The sequence below is a fragment of the Condylura cristata genome, unplaced genomic scaffold, assembly GCF_000260355.1.
Source record: "Condylura cristata isolate star-nosed mole 26May11 unplaced genomic scaffold, ConCri1.0 scaffold00015, whole genome shotgun sequence".
Lineage (NCBI taxonomy): Eukaryota > Metazoa > Chordata > Mammalia > Eulipotyphla > Talpidae > Condylura > Condylura cristata.
This window is the reverse complement of record NW_004567116.1, coordinates 18,686,604-18,703,768: the sequence shown is the minus strand read 5'-3', so window position 1 is coordinate 18,703,768 and position 17,165 is coordinate 18,686,604. Positions and strand designations below refer to the sequence as shown.

The window sequence follows — 17,165 nt, the reverse complement described above, 5'->3', positions numbered from 1 at the left end:
ATCTACTGTTTGAGTGAAAGCAGTGACAGACAACATGCTTGTATTCCAATAAAAGTTTAATTTTAAGAATAGGCTGCAGGAATAATGACAGTAGAGACTTATAGGACATCGTAAGACTTTTATCATGAGAAGGACAGCCACTACAGAGTAATATTACTACTCTTAAAAAGTATCATTAAGGGACCTCCCTGGTGGCACAACATTGGAGCACACAGCTACAAAGCTAGCCACAGCCGCTTCAGTGTGAGTTTGATCCCCACCTGGGGATCTTTTAAAATCTTTAAAAAAAAAAAAAGTACCATTAAAAGGGTCACTTCAGCTATTTTATTATATGGAGAATAGTTGGTGGAGAGGTAGAGAGACAAGAGGGTGAGAAAGGTGAAAGTACACAAAGAGATCAGAAGTTAGTGCAAGAAAAAGAGAGAGCTGGTAGCAGTCATGGCAACAAGTGATTTAATTCTGGATCCATTTGGAAGGGATAATTAGCATGATTTGCTAATGGATTAGAAGTGGAGTAAAAGATAGTCATGAATGACCCCAAGGTTTATGATTTTACCAAGGCTGAAGAACAGTTTCCATTTCTGTAATGGGAAATGTGTGAGAAGAACTCAGTTGAGTAGATAAATTAGGAGTTTAGTTTTGCACCATTTGAGGTGAGCATTATTTATATAGGGAAGATATTAGGCAGACTATTTTAAAGAGATTGTGGCTGATATATATATATCAGGGAGTTGTTAGCATTTAAAAATCATGAGACATGAGGCCACTAAAATGTGAGTGTATATAAACAAGAAAAGTTTAAATCATGAACTATTAATTACCCAATGTCTAGAGTAACCAGCAAAGGAAAGTCAAAAGAAGTAGGAGAGGAAGAAAATCTAGAAGATGATGTCTTCAAAATTAAGGGAAAACATGTTTTAAGAATTATTTTGATATTCCATATAAAATGAGGATTAAAATTTGACAAGTGGATTGACAACAGAACAGTCACTGGGGACTACTGACAAGAACTGTTTCAGTGAAGTGGGGGGACCCAAAGCTAAAACTGAATGAGTTCAGGAAGGAATATGAAGTCCAGAGTGGCATCAGGGAGTATGCACAACTCTGCCCTGTGAGAGGATGTGGTGTCAAAGGAATCTGTTTAGATGTGAGATTTCATAGCAAATTTGTTTGTTAATAGGAATTTACTGAATTTCAAAATGCTTAAATGTACACAGTTGTATTATGGACTAAAATTACAGAATGGACTATCATATAATATTTTCCACAGAAAAAAAGTTATAAATTGATTTTTTTGTCCCTTCATTAGCTTTATTACTAAATTTTACTGTATTTCCTAGTTGTTTCTCTATATATTCCCCAGAAGAAGCAGAGACTGTATTAAATACACTTCCCTCTGCCTACTGTGCAATTCAGCAGGAGAATATCAGTTCATTTTATGTATATCCTATTTGCTAAATGTGTCTTCTTCCCAAGACTTATTTTTTGGCACATGAGCATTTTCTATCATCAAACTAAAAAACTCCTGTAGTTCAGAAAAGCAAGTGTTTCAAGATGTATGAGCTGAAAACAATCTATTTGAGAGTCGCAGATTAAGCTCATATCCTAGTAGCCAACACTCAGTCTAAAACCCAAAGATAGAATTATTGCCCTCAATGCTAAATAAGCAAAACCCACTGCAATCACACCTTGATAGGGACTGCTGAGTATCCAAATGCTTAATGTAAAAATAAATCATGGTTTTAAATGTTGCCTGCTACATGGACTTTTTTAGAACTCTGAAATGAATAAAATGGTTCCACATCACTTAACCAATGATCTGTTTTTGTATATTTTTTGCCAACTTATGAACAATGCTATTTCTTTCATATGCTAAACTCCACATTATAAGTTCCAAATGACAATTTTGGTGTTTTGCTTTCAAAAACACCTACTGTGGAGAATAAATTTTTTTTTACACAAGTTTTAATATTTATCTGCTTTCCTATGCAGACCAACCAAGATTTGAACATAAGTATCTTCATTTTATAAACAACAATTTTTCTAAGAGAAAGGGTAAGTAAAGGTAAGAAAACATTTCATAAAGTACAGTACCAGTTGCAAATGGAACACTCTAGAGGGAAAGACCCTGCAAACAGTATGTAGATCTTTTCAGAGTGCTCTAAACTTGGATGAAGTTTAGTTATAAATCACATTGATGAATGGAACACATTTGCTAAAATGGTTCTATAATAGCTACACAGTTTATGGCTTGAATAACACAGCCTAAAAAACTTGAGGTTAGAAGGAGTGGATGGAATTTTACTTAAAACAATAACAGGGCTTCTTGAAGAACCCTGAACACTATCCTGATCAGAATAGTTACCCTTTAAAAAAAAAATAAAGAAATGTATTTTAAGGAAAGTATGTCTAGATGAGATAGGAGTAGAAATAATAATTAGATAAGTAGAGAATATTTGGAGAGGAGACATAATGGCTCGGTAAGGAGTACAGATTCTGGATGGAGCCAGGCTACTTGTGTTTGAATTCCAACTGTTCTTCTCACAAACTGCTAAAAATGGGCAATTTATTAAACCTCCCTGTGTTACAGTTTTCCCATCTGTCAAAAACCACTACTCCCTAACTACTGGTTGTCATGATGATGATTAAGTAATACTGGAAAAGAGTTTCAACAGTGTCCGGTACAGAGTAAGTACATAACAAGTTGGACAATATTATCACAAAATTATGCTTGTACATATATAAACATGCAAACCAAAAAGTGAAGTGAATACAACTATAACAAACACATGGCAGTGTCCTCTAATTTATCCATCATCAAACATAAAAATTCAATGAATGTTTTCCTTAAATATTCAAAAAATGTTATATCTTCAGTCTTCTTGGGTTACTTAGCAGAGATTTCATCTAAACTACTTTGTTCCTCTAAAAAAATCAAAGAAAAACCACAAGAAAGAGTGCTGCCTAAGCATGTAAATAGTGAATGACATCACTTATTTGCTCTGTGGGGCCTCACTGGTGGCACAAGGGTTTAAGTTGCAGCACTCTGAAGCTATCTACAGCTACTGCAGGATGAGTTTAATCCCCAGCTAGGGAGCTGACCCATATGGTGCAGTAGACCTCTCCTGTCTCTCCTGATGATCCTCTCAGGAGTGTATTTTGTCATTCCACTTGTTTTCTGTTCTCCACTCTGTCTCTGGTGAGTCCTCTCATCCCTACACTTCTGGCCTGTACCTCAGTTCTTCTATGCACAAATAAATAAATCTTAAAGAAAAAGTTATGGTCCAAAGTATAGGCTTGTTACTAAAGCAATTTATAATATCTAAATTGCCTTACGAAATGATATGCAGGTGAAACTATTATGTCAAAATCTGAAATTTTTGAAAAATAAAAGGATATAGTATTTATAACAAAGGCCCAAGAAAAACTGGTTAGAGGATACAACTCTGTTATTATCAATATCATCACCATCAGCTGACAATTACTGATATGATGAGGACTGTAGCAATAAATATCCAAAATTCTGGCTCAGCCAAACAATGGTGTATTATGGACAGTCAGTAAATAATAAGTTGTTTAATAGTTTATTGATCAAACTTACTTAGAGGGCTATTATCGTTCAAAATAAATTTCCAATGATGTGGATGATTTAACCCTTTATTATGTTTTTGTTTTTAAAGATGAACCAGATATCCCACTTTATTTTCTATATAATGACTAACTTTAGGCCAGAGGTACAGAGAGTGAGAGGATTCGCCAGAGATAGAGTGGGGAGCACAACAGGCAAAGTGAGTAAAATACACGATTAGAGGAACAATGGGCAAGATAGAAGAGGTCTCCTGTACCATATGTGGGTTGTCTCCGTGGCCTGGGATTTGATTGAGGCCATAGCAGTAATAGCACTGAGACTTAACCTGTAGGCCACCAGGATGCCCTAATTATATGTTTACATTAGTATGTAGAGGTAAGGTCAGATAATAGATCTAATAGCTATATTAATAATTTGGTATTGACGTGAAAAATATTTTCAAAATGTAACCTTTCTCCACAATTAACTCTGTCATACCAGCCACATGATTGGTGAAAGAAATGAACATGAATTATATAGATACATTCTTTATTCTTCCATTTGACTGCCCTTGTTCTCCTTTCTAATTGAATAGTTAAGTTGACTAGACCAACTGGTATATGTAATTTCTTTTTTAAAGATTCATTTTATTTGTGCATACAGAACTGGAGAACAGGCCAGAGGTGCAGGAGGGTGAGAGGATTCATCAGAGACAGAGTGAGGAGCAGAACAGGCAGACTGACGAAGTACACTACTGAGGGGAGTAGCAGAAGAGACAGGCGAGGTCTGCTGTGCCATGTAGATAGCTTCCCTGGCCAGGGATCAAACTTGTGTTGAGGCAACTGTAACTAGCTTCCTAGTGCTTTCTTTTCTAAAATTTTTTAAAGGATTTTAAAAATTAAACTTCAGATTTTATTTGATTTTACCAGATTTTACACTAATAAGTCAGTTGAAAAACCTGCTAAACCACAAGATCAGATGGGGATTAATTGTCCAAGTTTCCTTGGTCTTCTCCACTCTATGAGTTTCTCATCTTTTCTTACTGTTTATAACCTTGATATTTTTGAAGATTATTGGTTAGTCATGTTGCCAAACTCAGAGTTCGTCTAGTGTTTTCTCATGATTAAACTGAGGTTATACCTTTTTGCAGGAAAATCACTAAGTACCTTCCCATTACTTCAAGGACTACATTATGTTGATATGCATTATTATTGATGAAATTAACCTGGATTATTAGGTTAAAGTGATGTCTACCAAGTTCCTCTGCTAGGAAGTTAATGGTTTTTCTTTTGTAATAAATACTTTGGAAAAGATAATCTTAAGAGTATGTAAATATACAATTTTTGCTCAAACTTTTACTCAATAATTCTAGCATTGTCTGGTGGATTTTGCTAGATTGTTACTAAATATTTATAGAAGGAATTAAAATATAAGAACTTTAATGGCCAGACTATTCTTGACACAAACATATTTAACTCTACTGAATGGAGCATTTTATATTCAAAATAGGAAAAAAATTCTCTCTGGTCAGTCTATTCAGTTAATACTAGCCAAGTAAGATACAAATGTATAACATAATTGAAATGTTACTTACATAACTATGACTTTTAAAGAAATCTGATGGACTATTGGTGAGGATCTTGTCTCCTTCCAAACCAATTACTCTTTTGCAAATATTTGATTTTGGATCATTCGGGCTTTTGGCAATCACAATGTCACCTCTGAGAGGAAAAAAAAATCAAAATGTCAGCATTATTATTTGGTAAGCATAAACACATGCATGCCATTGCTATAATGCCTTTATAAAGCAACTCAAATAAAGTCATACAGTTTATCCTTTAACATAGACATTCCCATACATTTGCCAGTAGTGAGAAACCTGGTGACTAACTTTTAGGGGTTGGAATCCAGCAATGAGAGTATTAGAAGAACTATTTGAAGATTCTAAAATTTCTGATGATACCACAAAACTTGTCTTATTGCACTGTTATTTCTGTATCCAAATTTTACGAACCAAAGTTAAAGAAAAGCAATTCCATGTAAATACCATCAAATTATGTAATAATTTTTACTACCCTTTAGTAGTATTGATTGACTCTACAGCACATAAGAAAGTAGAAACATCAACTGTGTTTCCCTGGAGTTCAAAGAATTGAGGAATTACAGAACGTTAAGTTATAAAACACGGGTAATTATTCATTTATCTAAAAATACAAAAGAGTAGCAAACTATCGGAAGATAAAGCCAAATAAAATGTTAAGAGCTGCCTAAACATACTCCATAATAAATAAATTGGCACATCATATATATGGAAGACATAATTCATGGAAGAAGGAACAATTTATATATAATAGAATAATAAGATCTTTAAATGTAGAAAAGAAGGGAACAAAAATATAGGACTAATGACCCAAACAAACAACTAGTGTTCATTCTGCATATTATTAAGGGACCTGCTAGCTAATTTGGACAACAGTGCAAGGAACACAGTTAATAAGAGCTTGTCATGCTTACAGAAGCAATCAAAAATTGTCAAACTGAAAAAACATTTGAGTCAAAATACATTCTAGCTGGCCACTAAAAAGATTATTTATAAGACTTTTAAAACATAAACTTAAGAAACTGTAGAAAAGACACAATGTGTGTGTTTTCACTGTAAACAGAGATTTACCTTTGGATACCATAAAAGTGTCGACTAAGATTTTCTGCAAATACAATATCTGAATTTTGAATTGTAGGCTCCATTGATGGTCCAGAACACTGAAAAGACAGGTAAATTGTGTTCAAAATTTTTAAATTTTAATGTAAATCATATGCTCAAGATAGAAATATAGAAAATCAAACAAATCTTCAATCTTAAAGGATGACTCATAACTATAGTAGTTGACAATTTCCAGACAAGTTTACCTCTACAGAGGGACCACCAAGTCTGAAGACACAGGTAAACACTTTACAAATGGTCATTTGTAACTGATATTATAGTTATTTGCAACTGACATTACATTGCAATACATAAATAAAATAATACAGCTTCCAAAATTTTGGCCTATGTGTAAAATGAAGGCTAGAAATTTAGGGCAAGAAATTTAACTCTTCTGCCCTATGGTAGCCAAAGCCAACAGTGCTTGGCATAATCTTGATAAACAGTTATTTGTTGAATAAAATAATAATCTATTATTTTCTTACAAATGGCAAAATAAATCAGTGCCCATAATGATAATTTTTTTAAAGATTTATTTATTTATTCATACAGAACTGGAGTACAGGCCAGAGATGCAGAGGGTGAAAGGATTCACCAGGAACAGAGTGGGGAGCAGAACAGGCAGATCGACAAAGTACACTGCTGAGGGGAGCAGCGGGTGGGTAAGGAGAGGTCTGCCAGGACATGTGGATCTCCTCCGGGGCAGGCGGAGATCGAACTCATGCGGAATTGGCTTAAGCTTCTTAGTGCAGTTCTTTAACCCGCTGAGCCATCAGGGAGGGCCCCGTAATGATAATTTTTTAAGTGGTATCACATTCTTTCCCCATGAGCTGATGCCTTTCCTTTTTTCTTAAGCCAATAGCTTAGTCATCTGATAGGGCTGCATATCATATTCTCTACTGAAAATAGTATAGTGGGACACACTGCAGACTTCAAAACTGTACTAAGTGCTCTAGCCATTCAAAATATCAAAATGCAGTAGTCACCATTTATTCTACTTAGTAATAAAACTTTTTACTCCAAAGAAAGAAAACAATGAAAATTTAAGTTTGCTACTTCTGTGTTCCACTGGAAGTAGTAAAGTAACTTTTAAAAAAAAGTCATTTTATTTTATTTTACTTAATATATTCATACACACACACGTGTTAAATATATTATCTGCTCAACTTGAGGGTATATGACTGTGACTCTATTAGAGTAAACCTGATAAAACACCACCTCCACAATCACCAAAACCCAGTGATAGGCCATTCAACTTATGCTTTCATTTACATGACAAAAGGTAAGCATAACTATGGTTTTGAATTATATGCTGCAACACTAAGAAAATGCATAGGTGGGAGGGGAGCAGCTCCCCATTTTAATTTTAACACAAGGAGAATAATAATATGTTTTATTAACACTAAACAGAGAGGTTCAGAGTAGTTTTGAAAATTGTAAAGATCTTGTTGAAATTCCAAGTTTGTTACTAACTGTAGAACATGGAGCAAGTTACTTAAGCCTTCTCAATCTTGGTTTCCTCATCTGCACAATGATTTCTAAATAAATATTGCACAGGGCATGAAAAATCAAGTAAGTTAATCAATGTAAAAAATCATTCTAAAACACAGTAAGTGGTATTCAATATGCTAAAATCTACTGCTATTTATTATTAGTAGGAACTTTTGTGCTCCTAGCAGAATAGAATATAGAACCATATCTAAGTAATAGTTCTTACATATTTATACCAGTGTCAATTCAAACACACTCTTTTACATCCCAAAATTTAAAATGATTTTAACTTTCACGTTTTATTCATTAGTTACTTTGATTAATTAAAAGAATTATTTTAATAAGACAACATCTCTTATTCAGTTCTAAGTATATATTTAAAATGGTTGTTCTTGAATGTAAAAACTTACCATGACAACACCACCAACGTATTCAAAAGCACAATGAGCTATGCAGCCATACTGAATAGTATAGCCAACAAGTCGAAAGGTTTTTCCCAAAACACCACGATGCATAGTTCTATGTAGTCTCTGCTGCCATTGGCCTGATGGAAAATTTTAAAAAGTTTCGTGATCAATACTATTTTAAAACACTTAAGAAACAGCTGTGTTGTCAAATATTTTATAATGATCCAGAATGTACTAAGTGTCAAATTCAGGTTGGTGCTAAAAAGCAGTGCCATTTTTTTTTTTTTCATTTCTGCTGGTATTTTTAAAGGCAAATTACAGCCACTTAACATTTTGATGAGATTAAATCCAAGCATTACTGGTTTATATATGAGTAAGATAATCAGTAGACTTCAAACTTGCCTGTTCCTTTTTATTCTTGTTTTTAAGGTAGATAACTAGGAAAGACATTCTTTCAAAGTTGTTACTTACTATACTTGTTCTTGTCATAATGTGATGTGAAATAATGGAGAAAGCACCAGAGCAGGAATACAGAAATTCAATTTTTAAATTGCTGGTTAACTTGTACGATCTTTGATGAACTATTTAACCTCTCTGAGCCATAATAAAATGGAAATATATCTCACAGATTGGTTCTGGGAGTCAAATTCAATAGCATATGTCAAAGCGCTTTGTAAATTATCAAGTTACATGCAGTTGTCAGTTATTAATTACTAAGATAATATAAACATGAATACTAGGAGACAATATAAGAATCATTTATTTTCAAAAGCTACATACATTTAAAACATGAATATTATTCATCTAAAATATTCCTACCACCTGTGCCTTACTTTCTATTTATATTGCAGCAACTGTACTTACCTGTTGAACAACCTACTCAACTATGTTTTAAGTATGGCTCAAGTGATAGCCTAAGACTTAAACCTAGGCTAATATACTATTCTCAGATTTTACTAAAACACATCAATGGTAACAATATGTAACCATTGCTTAATACTTGCCATATGTCAGAGTTTACAAATTAACCTTTATAAAGTGGGTATTATTATCCTTATTTTATAGATAAGAAAAAGAATCCTAAGAATTATAAACTAGTATACTGAATATTACAAAGCTGGGAAATGATGGGGTCAAGAACATAACCATTATGTTACACTGACTTCCATATTTAACTTCTCAGTGACTATCAAATCAGGCAGGAATTACTTAGACTCATTTTCAGGTTGTTTGACTTCCATTCCATTCTCAGTTTCCAACCTGATGCTTCTCCGAGTGATTCTGAAGCACAGTAACATTTAAGAACTATTGCTCTAAACTCTCACTGTAGCCAAAGGTCACCTCCAGACTTGAGCACCTTGCTGATCTGGTTGTTGGCCGCTATGTGTCATATAGCTTAACACAGTCCATGTACTGTGAACAAAAGTTAGGAAACACTGGCAAAAAATATTCTTAATCCACCCAAGGAACAGAATTTTTAAATTTTTAATCCTTATCTAGACCTTTCCATCTTTGAAAGTTGAGTCATTAATGTAGAGAATAAAGTCCTTTAAAGAATAGCCTATGTACATGATCAAAAAATTAATAGTGAAGACACATGCAGAGGAGTTTTTTATTTTATTTTCTAGAACTGCAAATTCAAGGAGTCCTGATCCCCACAAAATTTTACTGAAAACTATTTTTATTTATTCCCAGAGGAAATAATTACCATCACTCTAAAGTTTAAAGCAGTGAGTAAGTAGGCGTTTAGTCTGACTGCAGCAACAAAATAACTTGAGAACCTAATTCAAAATTCAAATTCCCAGGCTCATATCATAGAACTAATGAACAAGGATCTATGGGAACAAAGCTGCAGAATATGCAGGTTTAATAAGCTCTCAAAAAGGATATACAGTAAAGGGTTTTGTCCTGTTCCATACAACTGAGACATACTCTAGCAATTTTACAAAATTTCAACAATTGGCATTTTTAAACTGAACGTTAATGTTGGGATGTTTCCATAAATTTTCCTCATCAAGCAAAATTTATAATATTATTTCAATGAATAAACACAATATTAGTGTCTGAAGTCACTATATACGCACATATATAACTGAAATCAAAGCTCATTTTATGTTTATAAAGCATAAACAGTTTACATATTTAATGCAATTAAAAACCAGTCTCCAAACACTGACACATCAAAGTCACCCCATTCATCCACCAATAGCCCCCTGATGGCTATATGATCCATCTATTTCAGAACAATATACAACTTGTACAAGCAATCATTGAAGTGTATTCATTCAAATGGAAAAAGTATCATTTAGCATTATCATAGGCAGCTGTCTCTGTGCCAGTCTACAATTCATGCGTAGCACCAAAGAAAGATATTAAGTTTCATGAATAACCAAGAGAAAAAAACTTTATCATCTCATAAGTAATCAAAAATTGCTATGATTCCCAACTTGCTCTTAGTTACACATGACTTACTCTTTTAAAATCTTTTTTAAAAAGCACAAAACCCATTTCTCACCCTATATCCTCTTTTCTCTTATTCCCAAGCTCCTTAACCTCCCAACCTCCATCACAAGTTACCTGTGCAATACAATAAATTAACATTTATAGCTTTTAAAGATGACCCAAATTTCTAATATCAATAAAGTTTTAAATGCAAGACAACTATGTCTAACTGAAAAGAATATAATCACTGTGAAGACCTTGTATACCTTAAGAGAATTTAACTAAGTTTACTTAAAACTCTACAAAAGAAATAACCACCTCTAACCAAATCAAAATTATGCTAGAATAGAAAGAGAAAAAATACTCTCAAGAGCCATTCACCAAACTGATAAATAAAAAAGCTGAAAAGAAGTGACCATGTTTAATAAAAGTTTCAGGCAAATTGTGCTTTGAAAGGAAAGCTTCTTTAAAAAACATTAAATGATACCCTTAGCTACCACAGAAGTTTACCCTGAGAATATATACCACCAGGTAAAATAATCTGAAATTACACATAAAACAAATATTTTATATTTAAAATACAAATAGCTGTGCAATGAGGATAAGAAAAGGCTTTAGCCCGTTAATATCATGGACAGATCTTTTCAGTGTGATAGCATGTTTTTTAAACAGCTTTCAAACAGTAAAAACACTAAGGCTCAAAAAGTCCTTTATAAGTTTATGTAAGTGTAGTTCAGTAGTAAAACTGTTAAACTTTCTCATTCATTCAGTTAAAATGTGATAACAAATGAAGAAACACATTTTGAAATAGAGCAGTTTCCAAAACTGCTGAAACCAGTTAAAACAAAATAATTTTAAAAAGTATTTGTTCTGTAGGTTACATGAAAGAATGCTATATAAGCTTATTATATTTTAGTTATTAATGTTTCTAATAAAGATCTCACATGGAGAAGAAGAAAATGTACAGCATGTCAACAGAGGCTATAAGTAAGCCAATACATTATGCATGATGGAAAGTTATATTTTAATTATTCTTATAATTCAAAATACAGTTCAGTCACTTAGATTTAGTGACGATTTCATGATTTGAAACCCTAAGATTAGGTTTTATCATCTATTTTTTTTAACAGAAAGCAACTAAGTCAAAAACATGGTAAGATGAAAATCAAGTTCTATGAATAAATATTTTAAAAGTAAGTACTCTAGGATCATAATACTGACAACACTAATTATCTTTTCTTGTCTTGGCAGTTATGTTGCATACTGTTTGGGTGACTGATGGGATAATTTCACTTCATTTTCTCTCAGTTTATTCTGGACCATGTAAGAGAAGAATATTAAAATAATTAACACCTCTAAATAAAGTACTTGATAAAGTTTTTAGTTTTAATTAAATGCCAAAAAACTCTGTTAGCTAATACATGATTCCACCACAACTAACCAAACTCCATTTGCTAAAGGAAGATTTGAATAAGAATATCTGAATTAAAAAAAATCATTCAGTATTAATATTAACTATTTTAGGACTTACACATTATGATCATACACTTTCAAGAAGAGCCTTTTCATCAGTAGTTTGAGTTAGCATTACTTTAATTTTTAAAAATATACTTTGTATCATTAAATGCTTTACTCAATAATATTTAGTTAGCAGGAATGGGGCAGTCATATAAGTAAAATGTATGACAAATTATGCCAATTCTTTATACCAGAACATATTTGGATAATATTATTAATACTGGTCTTGTAGCCAAAAGAACACAAAGTATCTAAATTAATTTTTAATATCAAATATAAATCTTTACTAGTAGCAAATACTTTTTGCCACTCATCTAGAAATATATAAAGTACATTATTAACTTACTTTTCTATTTGATATTTCTATATATTTTCCATCATATATAGCATCTTATAATTTATATGTCTCATAATTTATAAGTCATCTTGTCTATAAGGCTACATATTTTAAATAATTAATGTAAAGCATATTCATGCCTTGATCACCTGAATTGTTTGTTGTTGTTTATAAAATTAATCACAGTTAGCAGGATAGAAATCGCTTTGAGCTTCATGAATGACATCCAAGAGATGGGAAAGGATTAGTTCTCAGTTGCTGCCAGTTATAGCGCCAGGTGGCTTTTTCTGCAGTGAAGGTGTTACCGATAATCCCATTACACTGGTACTAAATCTTGCAGACATCAAAATTATCACCAAGGTTCCTTTTCATCCCATCCTTTCCAAATGACTGGAAGTCGCTTCACCTGAAAGAAGTCAAATCCACATGCAGCTGCTGTTTTAGCAGGCAGCAAACTCCCTGAGAATGCCAGTCGTGATTCAATTTTGCTGTGCTGGTGGCCCCCTATTCCCTGTCCAATAATACATCTGTTAAAAAATCCTACAGCTACAAATCAACTTTAATCCTACCAGGGACCTCATGTTGGTCTTGTCTTCCAAAAAGGCAGCAGGTTCTGCTGTCTATCTCTGCTAGCGTCTGGGGAATACCCTTTAAATCCCAGTCCTACTTAGAAGAATAAGCTAAGGATCACAAAACATGACCTCAAAAACCCTGATATGACTATATTCTGACCCAGAGGCATTCATTCTAGGTGAAGATTAGAACTTTGCATAATAAGATTACACAGCAAGTGAATGATATCAAGGGACTATCCATATGCAGCCGCCTGGTTTTCTATATACAGCCTGTGCTCTGCAATATGCAGTGCAGACGAAAAAGAGCTTGGTCTTTCTAGCTGAAATAAAATAGATTCACATAAATTAGTTGGCCATTTCCAGATTCCTAAATCCCCTATTACATCTTTTATTGACAGCTCCTGTGAGGATAGCACAAATGTTATTCCTTTTTATTCTGTGCTTCTGTAACAATCATGCTCTGTAATTGAAATGTACATAGATTATGTCTCAAAATTAACATCTTGTTTGCTGTAATCTTGGATTACAATTGACTGTGTACATAATAAAATTAGGAAATCAATGGATGGATTTATTATCTACAAGAAAACTAGAGGTATTGTTTAAAGAATAGTTTAATATTTTGTGCCAACGCTTTAAATACAGAAACAGAGAAAGAAGTCAATAAAAACTTAAGTGAGCACAATACAACAGGCAACAGCTCATACCTACATAAAAGTTAGCTTACATAAAAATTAGATCATTTCCATCAAAATTTAGAAAATTTGAAAAATTTTCAGAGCTCACATGAATTTTCTCTAAACCAATTACACATGAAAAGGCCTCTACATACAGCAGTAATATTTTTTATGTCTTGTTGGTCACTTTATACTTTAAAATATTTTAATTAGTACAAATCTACTGTATTTCAAGGCTTTGTAAATCCTAACTGTATTTTTAAAGTGCTTAGTAATCTCCATGTATTTTCACTCATGTAATATTTAAAATGTATAGAATCCTAGAGATATTTTGGGAAAATACTCCATACCCAGCTTTTTTTTTGCTTCCAGAAGTTTAGAGCTATACCATGTCTAAGCAAACATATGAAAAAGAGTCCTATAGTTACACAAGCTCATATCAAGCAAAATTCTTGACAAGACAAGGTGTTCTCAGCCTAAGCAAACAAAAAAAATGTAAGATACCCCATGGGATTATTGAAAAACTAAGCTTCGTTATATACTTGAAATATGGTTTGTTTGAAAAGTTGGGTTTGCCCACAGTTGTGGAGGAATATACACTTCCATTATATTAGCCATATCTCTTTTTCATCACTCATGTGTCAGGTGATAAAATTTTAAGCTGATGAATATATTAATCAGGCAGATGCACCTCAATCATACCAATGGCAGAGCTATAAGGAAGTTATACTGTATGTATCTTCAGCTATATTGCGCATGAATACTCTGTCTTGATGAGGTGTTTAGAATAATTAAAGATACAAAAATATCCATTTCTGTTATAATATGTATTTATGTATAACATTTTAGAGCTACACTGTCCAACAAGGTAATACCTGCTAACTACATATAGCAATACCTGCTAACTACATATAGCAATTGAGCACTTAAAAGGTGACTAGTCAATTTTGAGATGTTATAAGCATTTAATATATACTGAATTTTGAACAGTACAAAAAAATACTTCATGAGCATTACATGCTGAAAAGGTAAAATTGTAGAAAGTGAGTTAAAAAAATGCATATGTGACTCTCATTATATATTAACAGAAAGTACTACTTGAGCTAATCAGTTAATTTTTCAATAGCAAAGTCCTAAGCTAACTGAAATTCTATAACTAATAAAAATACTAAGGCAGACAGATGCTGTGGATGAACACATATTCCAGTGTTGAATTGTAAAGATAAGGTTAGTAAAAAAAGTATAAAATGCTGTCATTTTAACTGTACTTCATATTTTTAGCTTGAGGGTAGCAGAGGAGAAGAATCTGCCAAGTTATTGACCATCATCTAACCAAAAAAGAGTGATGTTTTATACTCATAAAATCCCTCTGGCCCAGCAAATGTAGGCTTTAAAAAAAGCAATTTTTGTAACTTCATAAAAACTTCATAGAAAGGTTTCACACCCCTCATTGTGTCCAATAGACAACTACATGTCCAGATCTAGAAAGGATCGTGAATTTTGTCCTAGTGCTATAAAATCATTTATATTAAAATTTTTAGGTAGTATAAGTAACAACCATAGAGATTTGAAGCAGTTTGTATATTTCAGAATTTTAACAAAAGAAAAAAAGATCACTTTTATATATTACTAGAAGGCTGTTTTCTAAGAATGGTCTTTTTCTTGTATACAAATCCATTAATGAAAATGGTTTCACAAAAATAAGGAAAAGTGCAAAGAGCTGAGATATAAAATACATACCAAATTAAATTCAAGAATGTTAGTGGCTGATTTGGTACAACCACAGGCAAGTGGTATTACATAATCAAAATATAGTCTATCTTTGTCACACCTTGGAATATTATATCAACATAAATAGCAGTATGTAATATATCAACTCATTTAAAAGTAGGTTTTCTATAATTATTGCTTTATAATAAATATCAAAAATACTTAAACTAAGATAAAATATAAGTATTGATTAAAAACACAGATAAAAATCTAAATCAATTCTTTATGACCTAGCTGTGCCACTTTTCCCTAGCCTTTTAAAATTATATAAATTCCTTCATTTTCTGTTCTCAATTATCTCTCTTTCTCTCTCTCTTACACACATACACACACACTCACACACACACTAAAGCAAAACAAAATAATAACAATAAAAAAACTTTCTAAATATCAATAGATGAGTGCAATGATATTCAGTCTGTTAATCCCCTGACATCCAAATTCATGAATAAAAATTCATCAGTTTTAAATACACTGAGCCTATTAAGCAAGAACAAAAGCATATGCACAAAAGAGCTTTTAATATATTTCAAAGCCCACAAGAGCCATGGTCTCATTAAAATTATAAATTACACAAACATGGAATGAAGATTCAAACTGCAGTGCAGCTAAGCAGATTACAGAAAACCCCGCGTTCCATATGATAACACACCATGGCCCTCCCAGATGGGGGCTTGGAACAAAAAGGCCATCACCACAGCTAGGGAAAACCTCCTTGTGATCTCTGGTTTCTGTTCAGCAGATGACAGCCAAATAATATGTTGATTATTCTGTTTGTGCTGCTAAGCTTGTAAGATGGAATAAAAGCGATATGATCTATTGTGAACCCAATGCTAATGTGTTGCTCCACTCATAAATAATATACTGAATTTATTTTGAAACTATCTTTTATCTGAATTTGAGTTTTTAAATGCATGATTAAAATAAAAGCCAGGATAAAATATTTAATTTGATGCTTTAAACTAAAATATATAGTTGACAAGTGAAAAATATCTCAGTGTTTAGTTAAGAGTCAAATACAATCACCTTTCATTTCAGCCCTGTGATCAGAGACAAAATACATTTTTAAATAGAAAATCACTGTCATAAAATACAAAATTATGCAGAATAATTTCATACAACTAATAGTAAACATTTATAAGATAAAAACTCAAATACCAAGGTAATAAGATTTTCTACAATATAAATAATAGCACACAATCAGAACACAGACAAAAAATATTTTTGAATAACAAAAAGTATCACTGAAAGCCCTTTAAATGTTTAAAACTTGTGCACAAATGGATGCTAACCAGGAAATCCAACATAAAATCAATTTAAAGGAAGTTTGCCAAATAATTTTCAAATGCAACATCCAATAGTTTATATTGCTTTGGTAATGTGTTAAAACCTACTTCCCCCTCAATTAAATATCTTAAAGTTTAACAGAAAACTATACTCAAGAGAGGTAACTGGGGTTATTTCTATAAATACTCCACAAAATTCTATGTTTCGTGAATACTTGATGAATACTAGTATTATTAAAAATATTAAAAATCATACATTTACTTTTCCATTCCAAAAATTCATCCCTGAGTAGAGCCTCCTTAAATGCAAACAATCAAACAAAGCAGTACATTAAAGCTGCAGGTAAACATAAATAAACACATGTTTTCTTAAGTAGGTATTTTCTACAAGTA

General features: G+C 32.5%; 1 protein-coding gene across 3 annotated transcripts in view; it reads right to left on the bottom strand.

Moving 5' to 3' along the window:
- Nucleotides 1-17,165, bottom strand: part of IMMP1L (IMP1 inner mitochondrial membrane peptidase-like (S. cerevisiae)) — a 49,232-nt gene that overhangs the window by 16,693 nt on the left and 15,374 nt on the right. For all 3 annotated transcript variants that reach the window (XM_004682957.2, XM_012725693.1, XM_012725692.1), the window contains 3 exons: nucleotides 8,171-8,304; nucleotides 6,240-6,328; nucleotides 5,163-5,289 (listed from right to left, as the gene is read on the bottom strand). In XM_004682957.2, coding sequence (XP_004683014.1) covers nucleotides 5,163-5,289; nucleotides 6,240-6,328; nucleotides 8,171-8,275 — 321 coding nt within the window. In that variant the 5' untranslated portion in view covers nucleotides 8,276-8,304. The remainder of the gene's footprint in view (nucleotides 1-5,162; nucleotides 5,290-6,239; nucleotides 6,329-8,170; nucleotides 8,305-17,165) is intronic.